This window comes from Cyprinodon tularosa, unplaced genomic scaffold (assembly GCF_016077235.1).
Source record: "Cyprinodon tularosa strain WSP-4 unplaced genomic scaffold, ASM1607723v1 ctg496, whole genome shotgun sequence".
Lineage (NCBI taxonomy): Eukaryota > Metazoa > Chordata > Actinopteri > Cyprinodontiformes > Cyprinodontidae > Cyprinodon > Cyprinodon tularosa.
In genome coordinates, this window is record NW_024039225.1 from 7,188 (window position 1) to 18,861 (window position 11,674).

At 38.3% G+C, this 11,674-nt stretch overlaps 2 protein-coding genes across 2 annotated transcripts; both read right to left on the minus strand.

Annotated features, from left to right (window-relative positions):
• Positions 1–490: 490 nt before the first annotated feature.
• LOC119794884 (tubulin alpha chain) lies at positions 491–3,246 on the minus strand. Its single transcript, XM_038302628.1, has 4 exons — positions 3,095–3,246; positions 1,917–2,139; positions 1,678–1,826; positions 491–1,583 (listed from the first exon to the last, which is right to left on the minus strand). Exons 1-4 carry the CDS (start codon positions 3,095–3,097, stop codon positions 606–608), a joined length of 1,353 nt encoding a protein of 450 aa, XP_038158556.1. The 5' UTR covers positions 3,098–3,246; the 3' UTR covers positions 491–605.
• A 2,019-nt stretch (positions 3,247–5,265) lies between these two features.
• Positions 5,266–7,678, minus strand: LOC119794885 (tubulin alpha chain-like). The gene is made up of 4 exons (XM_038302629.1): positions 7,532–7,678; positions 7,199–7,418; positions 6,838–6,986; positions 5,266–6,733 (listed from the first exon to the last, which is right to left on the minus strand). The coding sequence occupies exons 1-4, from the start codon at positions 7,532–7,534 to the stop codon at positions 5,759–5,761; spliced, it is 1,347 nt and encodes a 448-aa protein (XP_038158557.1). The 5' UTR covers positions 7,535–7,678; the 3' UTR covers positions 5,266–5,758.
• Positions 7,679–11,674: the final 3,996 nt, after the last annotated feature.

Consider the following 11,674-nt stretch of genomic DNA (forward strand, 5'->3'; position numbering starts at 1 on the left):
CTAGTGATGATGTCGCCAGCTGGCTCAACTTTAATTGCGTGTTTATCGCCATCTGCTGGGTTATATAGGCATTGCAGATTTTCCACGACACCCTTTAGGGCCAAAATAAGACACTGCAGAAGCAGAAAGCTAACCAGAAAATAGAAGTTTAATATTAACGTAAAATAAGTCACCATTTGGATAACTGCAATCCTTAATGCTAAGATCTTTGGTAGAAAATATAGTATCTATTGTTAACCACTATTGATTAGAAAAATTATACAGCGGCTATTCATGTCCTTATAGAGTAATAAGGATGATATGGATTATTAGTCACACTACAGTTGTGCAGTCCTTAAGAGAACAGATGCTGTGTGTCATGGAAAATGTGTCTCCTTATTGCTTTTGCTTATTTAGTAAATTCACCCTCATGTTTTATTGGTGTATTTAGTTTGATTGCAAGGCCTGGAAGTTTCTTAAAAATAATAAAAAAAAAAGTTCACTCAACACATTAATTTGAACTTTTATTGATAATAGTGCCAAATCACCATATCAGAATTTATGAATGCTGCAGGGAATGTTGCATTCAGAACAAGGTTTGGAATGTTTGGCGGTCTTGGCCCCCCTTAGTATTCCTCTCCCTCTTCATCCTCTTCTCCCAGGCTGTCGGTGCCAACTTCTTCATAATCCTTTTCCAAAGCAGCCATGTCTTCTCTGGCCTCAGAGAACTCTCCTTCCTCCATTCCTTCTCCAACATACCAGTGGACAAAGGCTCTCTTGGCATACATGAGATCAAACTTATGGTCTAGTCGTGCCCAGGCTTCAGCGATTGCTGTGGTGTTGCTCAGCATGCACACAGCTCTCTGCACCTTAGCCAGGTCTCCTCCAGGAACCACAGTAGGTGGCTGGTAGTTGATGCCAACCTTAAAGCCTGTGGGGCACCAGTCCACAAACTGGATGGTGCGTTTGGTTTTTATTGCAGCGATGGCAGAGTTGACATCTTTGGGCACAACATCACCACGATAAAGCAAACAGCATGCCATGTATTTACCATGACGTGGGTCACACTTCACCATCTGATTAGCTGGTTCAAAGCAGGCATTGGTTATATCAGCCACAGATAGCTGCTCGTGGTAGGCTTTCTCAGCAGAGATAACCGGAGCATAGGTAGCCAGAGGGAAGTGGATGCGAGGATAAGGCACCAAGTTGGTCTGGAACTCTGTCAGGTCAACATTCAGAGCTCCATCAAAGCGAAGGGATGCTGTGATTGAAGACACAATCTGGCCAATTAGCCTGTTCAGGTTGGTGTAGGTTGGTCTCTCAATGTCGAGATTTCTGCGGCAGATATCATAGATGGCTTCATTGTCCACCATGAAAGCACAGTCAGAGTGCTCCAGGGTGGTGTGGGTGGTCAGGATGGAGTTGTAAGGCTCTACTACTGCAGTGGAAACCTGGGGGGCTGGGTAGACAGCAAATTCAAGTTTGGATTTTTTCCCATAGTCAACAGAAAGTCTTTCCATCAAAAGGGAGGTGAAACCAGAGCCAGTTCCTCCACCAAAAGAGTGGAAGATGAGGAATCCTTGCAGGCCAGTGCACTGATCAGCCTGAAAAGAACGTATTTTGATATATTAAAATTCACTGGTAGATGTAAATTTGTGCATCCTGTGCAAATATAAATGTTGCGCTGTAAACTCTTACCAGTTTACGTGTCCGATCTAGAACAAGATCGATGATCTCCTTGCCAATGGTGTAGTGACCACGAGCATAGTTGTTAGCAGCATCTTCCTTTCCAGTAATCAGCTGCTCGGGATGAAAAAGCTGACGGTATGTTCCTGTACGCACCTCATCTATGAATAAACCACAAAAAAAGATTGGTATGACATCTAATCCACAAACTTACATATTTGTAAGTGATTGATCATCTATAGAGTGCTGACCAATGACAGTAGGTTCCAGGTCAACAAAGATAGCTCTGGGAACGTGCTTCCCTGCCCCCGTTTCACTGAAGAAGGTGTTGAAGGAGTCATCCCCTCCCCCAAGAGTCTTGTCTGAAGGCATCTGACCATCTGGCTGAATCCCATGCTCGAGACAGTACAGCTCCCAACATGCATTGCCCATCTGGGCTCCGGCTTGGCCGACATGCATAGAAATACACTCACGCTAGAAAAATAAGAGACATGGTTAGAGGCAATTTTACTTGGAATAAAACACTTTATATAAACTTTAATACACTTTAAACTGACAGTTGAACAAAGTTATGAACAATACAAAGCTCAACTTATAAATCAGGACTCTGCTGTTACTAAAGTGGATCTTAATGTCACATCTGGGTGTTACTGGAACATATAAGGAAGTCTCCATTGTGTCTTAGTTTTCATAAACAGAATAAGTGGCAGACAGGAAGACTGAATGGAAAAAAAAAGGGGAATTCTTACTCATACCTCCTCATCCTGTATTCCCTCCCTTCCTTATCCCCTCCCCCTCATCTCTTCTCCCCCGCCACATCTACAGCGACATGTTGTTGTGGTTTGTAACACTTTGGGATGTCCCTATCTCTCCCTCTTTCTCTCCCTCCACATTTCCCAAGCAGAGCCCTTACAAAATGTCTGCCATCTAGCCCACACTGCAGGCAAAACCCCTCCTCTCTTTCTTTTTTGTTTCGTCCCTCCCACTGCCACGATTACAATGATCGATCCCACTGAGGAAAAAGAACAGCAAATCTAGTTCATTTTTCCTTATTTGGGTGTGTCTCTGCTATTCAACAAGAAAAATCCACTTGAAACAAACCTTGCATAAGAAAAGTTTTGTGTATAAAGTATCTATCAGCTAACTCATTTTGTTTTTCAGCTGGGCATGACTTAACATTCTTCATTGAGCTACATTTACTCATGCTTCCTAAATCCAAATATCCTATTGAAACCCTAAAAAGCGTTTTTTTAATTTTTTATTAAATTCATTATGATTGGCTTGCACTTAGAAGGATAAAGTTGTTTTTTATTAACACCCTTTTGCAGCAGAGGCAAATGAGGATTAAGAGGCTCCCATGTTTAAGCAAAATAATGGAAACAGACAGAGGAAATTTCCAAACAATGTCATCAGCCAAGCAGCTACTCACCATTTTGTCTGCTTGTCCTTCGACTGACGATGAGGATTCAGACACAAGGCAGAAGTGCAGGAAAAAGGGCGAGCCGGGGCTTATATAGGGAAGGATGTGATGGGGGCAGGCAGTAAACCGCAGAAAGCAGCTGCATAGTTTATTGACGGGAGGGAACAGCAGCTCAGAGGGGGAAAAAAAAGAGGGAAGTTCTTGACACTGCTTTTCATTATAACTACCATAAAACCCATTCAAACTCTGTTTAGAGCATATCAGTAACCCTTACAAGTTCCAAAGGTACAGAATAAAAAGAACCCTTTTATTCATGTTTTATTGTATCCTTATGTAGTGAAGTACAAAAGGACAATACCTAAGGTGCCCAAAATGCTTATGTTTGATATCGTAAAACAGTGTTTCCTCTATAAGCACTGAGATAGAAACAGTAAGCCTTTATGGTTTTGTTAACACGTGTGGCTACAAAGTTTATTTTATGCATCAAATAGTAAATTCAATAACCACACCAAGCTGCATAGGATGGATAACATTTTTATTTTGGACATAACAGAGAGATTTTAATCATTGAGAGCGGGGCTGGTCAGAACACATCATTTATAGTATAATGGTAGAGCATGGCATTATATGGTTTGACACTATCTAGTATTTATTATAATGATTTATCAACTCAGAAAGACCAAACAAAATGTAAGTAACTGTATATTACAACATGACAGACTAGATTAGAACCACAGGGCTGTTATTTGTTATTCATATAAGCATGCAAAGTGAACTGGGATCCCATTGTCGCTACAGCCCAATGTCTGAGAATGAGCTGCACAAACAACACCAGTCAGTGAACACATCAGTTATTTTCTATGGCTCTCACTCTCACAGAGACACAGCTGATGGGTACGTTTAAGCGGACATAGAAGCCCTTTCATAACTTGCATTCCTCATTGGAGACGAAACTGAAGAGGGGAGGGGCACAAAGTGGAGGGTTTGGTCTAAGTTTTCTAGCCTGACAAAAGAGCTTAAAGAAATCCTTTCACAAAAAAATAACAAAAAAACAAGAAAGAAACGGTATGCTTTTTATTTTATGAGTATAGACACGGATAAATGTAAACAAAAAACGGGCAGATAGTACACAAAGAGTTAAGACATAAATGAAAGTTATTCATATTTTGTTTTTTATTAACCCTGCATCGTAAGGATCAAACTGATTCAAGAAAACTAGATAATGGCTTTTTCTAGCTTGCAACAAGGTAGCCTACACTAACTTAAAGTGACCCAAGTATGCTTTGTGAATTTTCCTATGTTGGATAGAACATGCAAATATGTTCTCCAACATAGCACTGATAAGGCATAAAATGGTTTCAATTCTGGCATCAAGCCCAAATAGCGAAAGAGACTTTTTATCTAATGGGTTTGTGATTCAGTAAAAGAGAGGGCACAACCCCTTCAGTAAACGGTGGACGATATTAGTTTTCTGCACAGCCAACGTAAGAGCAAGGCCTTAATATCAGTTGCTAAACGCCATAGTTAATAAAAAATTGGAGTAAGTTCATTTGAGCTCTGAGGAGTTTGTTTTAGCCTAAGCTCCTGAAATAGTGATGCTGCATCCTCTACATTGGAAATTGTATTCTTATGCCGCCTTTGTTGCGTTTGAAATTGAACAGTTGCTTTAAAAGAGGCTTGTTTTGATTGGTATATTGTATGCATGCAGGTGTGAGAGTGTATTTATAATAGTGTGAGAAAGAAGAGGCCCTTCGGCATTCACCTTGTTCACCGCTAGTCATCTGGGAGCACAATGGCATGTGATCATCAGTCAATGCACTTGCGCCTCTTTTATTAGAAGCATTCTGCTGAAGCTTCAAAAGTAAAGTTCTTCATGGCTAAATGAATTTAATGAACGTGAGTAGTTGTGTGTATACCTTGTAATCACTGGTAGGGCCATGCTCTATTACTCATGGGTCTGGGTGGGGTTTTAAACAGCGATAATTGCTGTTCAAACTGGTTGGGTCCCGGTTCTGAACTCTACTGTGGGAGATGGTATAGATTTAAAAATATTGGAACAGTGCAGGACTCTTGTGAAAATCAAAACACCACAGAACTTCTTATTGGGGTTACTCATAATAAGCACAGAATGATCTAGGATGCTGTTATGGGATGCTAGTTTTCCTTTGTTGGATTTCCTCACTTTCTGATCCGAGTGGTCGCGAAGTTCTTCCAAACAAATTCAGTCTTAACACACCGCAAATGGCAGGATTATCTCTCCCAATAATCAGGGATTTTCTCCAAGAAATGGAAGTTTGGGGCAGTAATTGGCACAATTATCTTGTTTTATGAACTCCCTTTAGCTAAGTCTAAAGTTGATATGGATTCCATTTTTTCTCACTGACCAAACAATCAGGAATCTGTATTGTTCCCACTCACTGATAACATTTTTCCTGTATCAAAATCTGTACATTAAATTAAATAGGGGCCAATGTAAACCAACAGCAATCCAATCCTGGCTATAATTTCAGCTCATCCACTACCTATATGCGCCGTTTGATGTTATTAATATCTCCATTAAGCTTTTGTATATGAACCCCCCCCCTAAAAAGAAAAAAATCAACTGTATAAATGGTCTTAAAACAAAAAAAATATCCACTAACTTAGTCTATGTGATGGGAGAAAAAAATAAAATCAGTATTCTTCCTCATCATTCTCATCCTCAACATTGTCAGCTCCAACCTCTTCATAATCCTTCTCCAAAGCAGCTAAATCTTCCCTGGCCTCAGAGAACTCTCCCTCCTCCATTCCCTCTCCAACATACCAGTGGACAAAGGCTCTCTTGGCATACATGAGATCAAACTTGTGGTCTAGTCGAGCCCAGGCTTCAGCGATTGCTGTGGTGTTGCTCAGCATGCACACAGCTCTCTGCACCTTAGCCAGGTCTCCTCCAGGAACCACAGTAGGTGGCTGGTAGTTGATGCCAACCTTAAAGCCTGTGGGGCACCAGTCCACAAACTGGATGGTGCGTTTGGTTTTTATGGCAGCGATTGCAGAGTTGACATCTTTGGGCACAACATCACCACGATACAGCAAACAGCATGCCATGTATTTACCACGACGTGGGTCACACTTCACCATCTGATTAGCTGGTTCAAAGCAGGTGTTGGTGATGTCAGCAACAGACATCTGCTCATGGTAGGCTTTCTCAGAAGAAATCACAGGAGCATAAGTAGCTAGAGGGAAGTGGATGCGAGGATAAGGCACCAAGTTGGTCTGGAACTCTGTCAGATCAACATTCAGAGCTCCATCAAACCGAAGAGATGCTGTGATTGAAGACACAATCTGACTGATGAGACGGTTCAGGTTGGTATAGGTTGGTCTCTCAATGTCGAGATTCCTGCGGCAGATATCATAGATGGCTTCATTGTCCACCATGAAAGCACAGTCAGAGTGCTCCAGGGTGGTATGGGTGGTCAGAATGGAGTTGTAAGGCTCTACTACTGCAGTGGAAACCTGGGGAGCTGGGTAGATGGCAAACTCAAGCTTTGACTTTTTGCCGTAGTCGACAGAAAGTCTTTCCATGAGCAGCGAGGTGAAACCAGAACCTGTTCCGCCACCAAAAGAGTGGAAGATGAGGAAACCTTGCAGACCAGTGCACTGATCAGCCTGAAAAGTAACACATTTACAGGTCAAAACAGAAATCAGTTTTTACCAAATAATCGCATTATTGGCACACTACAAACTTGTGACCAAAGCACTTTTAGTCTCACCAGTTTACGTGTTCTGTCCAAAACAAGATCTATGATCTCCTTGCCAATGGTGTAGTGTCCACGGGCATAGTTGTTGGCAGCATCTTCCTTTCCTGTTATCATCTGCTCTGGGTGGAACAGCTGACGGTAGGTTCCTGTACGCACCTCATCTAGACAACAAAACAAATACATTTATTTTATGTTTAATGCATACCTAAAATTAAATAAGCAAGTTCCAGCAGCTAAAGCAGATAATGTTATCTAATTGGATCATATTATAGCAGTTCTCTAAATTATTGTGAAATATTACATATATTTAAAAAAGGTTTTAATGCATATAGCTTTAAATATTATTTTTATTTTTAAAAAAGCTGTAACTTACCAATAACAGTAGGTTCTAGGTCAACAAAGATGGCCCTGGGAACATGTTTTCCTGCCCCTGTCTCACTAAAGAAGGTATTAAAGGAGTCGTCCCCTCCAGTGGTCTTGTCATTTGGTATTTGTCCATCTGGTTGGATACCATGTTCCAGGCAGTACAACTCCCAGCATGCATTACCAATCTGAGCCCCAGCTTGGCCCACATGAATGGAGATGCACTCACGCTGCAGATTGAATAACACATTTTAATTTTACTTAAGAAGACTGTTTTCTATATAATAACACAAAAAAATCCAATAGTACATGTACAGAAATTGCTGAGAAATGTTCATCTTACCATAGTTTTTGTCTCTTGTCTGACGTCCAGGTATCAGAAAGAGGATGAAGTGGTGGAAACGCCTGCATCCCTCTGCTTTTATACACAGCATGTACAGCTATGATATACTGTGATTCAATCTGACATGAAATCAGAAACCTTAAGTTGTGAGACCAGGATAAGATCGCCCATTTTACAAACATACACACAATGCTAAAGCAGGTCACCACCCTAGTCATTATGTGTGGTGTTTTGTTCCTGTGTTTGGGCACCTCATATTTCACAGGGCAGAGGCAAAACCAGAGATTCTGAGGGGGTGGGGTGGTGGTATAACATTGAAAACAGAATGCCTTTTCTCTCTGAAGCTATTTTTTAGAGTTGTAATATATTGGATCCATTGTTGTTCTTTTATTTTGAGGATCTACATTAACAATATCTTCCAAATAGTAACAGCATAGCTAAACATTAACCTTTAAACTCAGTTATTGGACCATTACTCTACAAAATAAGCACCTGAATTATCAATTCTAGGTGAAGAGAGATACTATAAAACCTATACCAACTTCCTTATGAGTCTTTCAGTTTCTAAAAAAAAATATAGTATATCAAAAAATCCCTTAGAGGACCCCAGGTTACATGCCATAGAAAAATTGTAATATGTCTCATTTTCATCTTCATTTTAAGAGGAACTTAGCCAACATGAAAAAAAAAGAAGTTTGATTAATCTGACACTTTATATTTTCTGACATTATAATTCTTATTAATTTGTGTTTCTGTTTTAAATCTCAAAAAAAATCTTAAACTTGGTATAATATGAAGGCAAAATGCTTGGAGTTATGGTATTTAAAACAAGTCAAACAACTTTTAAGACTTGGTGGTATCAGCACTATTTCTATTGTGATATATAAGAATGCTTTCTCAGTTGTGTCTGACAAATTACTAAAAAGGTTTGTAGGTCTCTAAGTATAAAGCTCAAACTGTTGTAAAGTAGCGCTGATGTAAATATCAGAAGGTTTTGATTTTTTTCTGTCATAAAGATTAAGAAACAAAGTTAATAGTGATGTTACCTGGCCAGGTCATTTTTTTAATCCTCCCCTTTTAAAGAGTCAAATTACACAGCTCTCTGCATCAAACTGTATGCAAAGTTAAAAGATTGTGAGGGTGTTATAATACTTAGTTTTATAAAATACCCTAGAAAGCACAATACAGTTAAAAATGCATTCAACTATGCCCATGTTTTAAACTACATAAAAATTGTAAAAAGAAAAACAGAAGCCTGCTACATTCTACTTTTTTTTCCCTACTTCCTTGACTGCCCCCGAGAGGCGTTGGCTTTCTCATAAAGCTCTGACCCACTTCCATTGTGTGAGAGTATAGGTTTTTCCTGCATAGTTCCTTCCCACTAGATCATAATTAGATGTTTTCATTAACTGATTGCTTGAATTCCAGTAATGGAAAACACATGAGTGGAACAAATGGAGAGCAAAATTTAATACAAGATAAAGAGGACAAGGGGTTAAATTATTTATTAAAGATAAAATGGGAAGAGGCCCCTCTAAAAAATCCAGTGTAATTGTATGTTAAGCATTGTTTATTCAAAAAAAAAAACATCCAAATATATTTGTACCAACTAATGCTTTCAAATGTAGATACCAAATCATACTTTAAATGACTGACATGGCAAGGTGAGTTTTATTCATAGAATCAACCAACAGGCTCATGACAACTCTCTGGCAGCTGCAAAAACCGAAAGCTACTGTATGGAAGAAGAATCTCTTTACTGATGAACTGCTTGTCTGGGACTGAACAAACCTGGCCTTCATGGACATTTAAAGAGATGACATGCATACATTTAGGAGATGGTGTTATGGTCAAGTAGGACAGAAAAACAATTAGCCTATATGCAAAATAGTATGTTGGAAGGAGTACTAACACTAAATATTATCTCACTGTAGCAGCTGCCATGCATGCTGTACAGAAGCTTCTGTATAGCTGGCACAGTGAGGCTGTTCAGTGTTTATGTGAGGTTCAATTACAGTTAAAAGTAATTTAAAATGTAAAAAGTAGTGTAAAAAAGGCCTGAGATTGGGATGGAGAATCCCTATCATGCATAAAATGACCTTCAAAAACAGCCAGAGGTACAGCAGAGCAATGTAGTTTCAATGAGTTGAATTGAGAAGCTGCTGCCCTACCCGAAAACATTTGTAGCTGTAATTATGTTTTTTGTTTGTTTGTTTTTTTCAGTATGACGCAATCCATATATCAAGCTTTTTCTATTTTTGAAAGGTTTTAAAAAATAAATATTTCCACAAAATGTAAATATGCTTTACCTTTTTTTCGTAGATTTAGAAAAAAGAAAAAAAAACACCTTGAAGCTGCTTGATATCAAATAATAAGTTGTAGAATGGTGGTTTTGGAAACGTTTTCAAGATTTTGCAGTTTAAGAAAGATCTAAATCTGAGGGATATGGCAACTTTGGGAAAGCATCATTTTAATAAGAAAATCTGGAATAATAATAATAACAGATTTTGGATCAACATCATATTGTCACTGAACAGCTTCACAAAGAAAAAAAAAAGAGCTTTGAAGTTGCCTTAACATGCCTCATACGTTTCATCTCAAACACTGTTAAGCTTTGATGGAGTTTAGAATACAGGGCTTAACAACTACAAGTTAACAAGTGGCTGAGGCAAACAAAAGGTACATCAGCCACTCCCGCTTCACAATGGCAAATATCCTCTTTGAGATATTCCTTCCTCCTTTTAAAGTTTTTTTGAGAATCTGTAATTTAATAAGTTTTATTGTTTTTGTTTTTACTTTTTTCATTTTCCTATTTAATGTATGTAACAAAGACATATTGGTTAGCAAATATATAGACATTCATTTTTCTATTGAACAGAGAGTGTTGATGACCACGCAAACCCTTCCTCTGTTTATTTAGGGGCTGGCTCACCTACAGCAATTGGCATTTTCAAACGTTTCCTTTCAATGTGTGCTGACAGAGGTTGCAAACTTGTTTGCAAACAAATTTTGGCTATCCCCATGTTATTAATATATATCAATAAAATAGGGACTTTGCCAACATTTACTGGCATTTCATACTCTTCTTTTTGTGTTAAAGGTAAATTTCCCCATTGTGTGACAATTAAGGGATTTTTTAATATATATATATATATATATATATATATATATATATATATATATATATATATATATATATATATATATATACTTCACCACCCTGAAGAGGTAAAAATAAAGTGACAGAGAAAAATAACAAGAAATACATTTTAACTGGTGTTCTTCTCCACTTCTCAACAGGAAATAATTTCCTGTTGAGTGAACAAGGTTAGGAAAGTAATTTATGTATTTATTTTCTCCTGAAACTGGTGGACTTTCTGTAAAAAGGAGCATAGATAAAGAAAAAAAACTCTTAAGGTCCATGATATGCCAACACGTGAGGTTTTTTCTTGATGACATGTACCTCATTCACACTTATGACTGAAAATATAGCCTTGACCACATCATACGATTAAAACTATATCCAAAAGCAACTTTATCCAATGATCCAAGAACATTGTGATAAGGAACAATGCCTTTTTTTTCCAAACAGCAGAGCATGTCAAGGCCATCACTAAATGGAGGAGGGATCAAAAACACTGCAATATTGGATCCATTATATAGGAAGCTATCTTTAAATTCAGTCATTTGTGGTTCATCAGATGCTTAAAATATTTTCAAATAAGTCAGGTTAAGTTCACAGAGTTCACATATTTAATAGATACAGTAGTGACCCCTAGCGTTCAAAATGTGAAACTGTTTATAAAGAAGGGAAGAAAAAGAATTACATACCACCCTTGCTGCTCGATTGCTGGTCCCACCTTCATTCTGTACCATGAGTAAACTAACATTAACTCAGTTAATGGTTTAGCCTACTTTCCAATAGAGGTGGGTGATACTGAGAATTTTTAATAAATATGATACCAAGTAAATACAGGGTCAGTTTCGCCAATAGCGACACAATACCGATATTTTTTAACATTTAAGCTTGATATATCATGGAACTGTTGACCTTTTAGTGTTTCAGTGATTCTTTTTATTATTACAACTGAATAATAATAGTGTTAATAATGTAATGTTTATAGTATTAATAATCCCCCACTT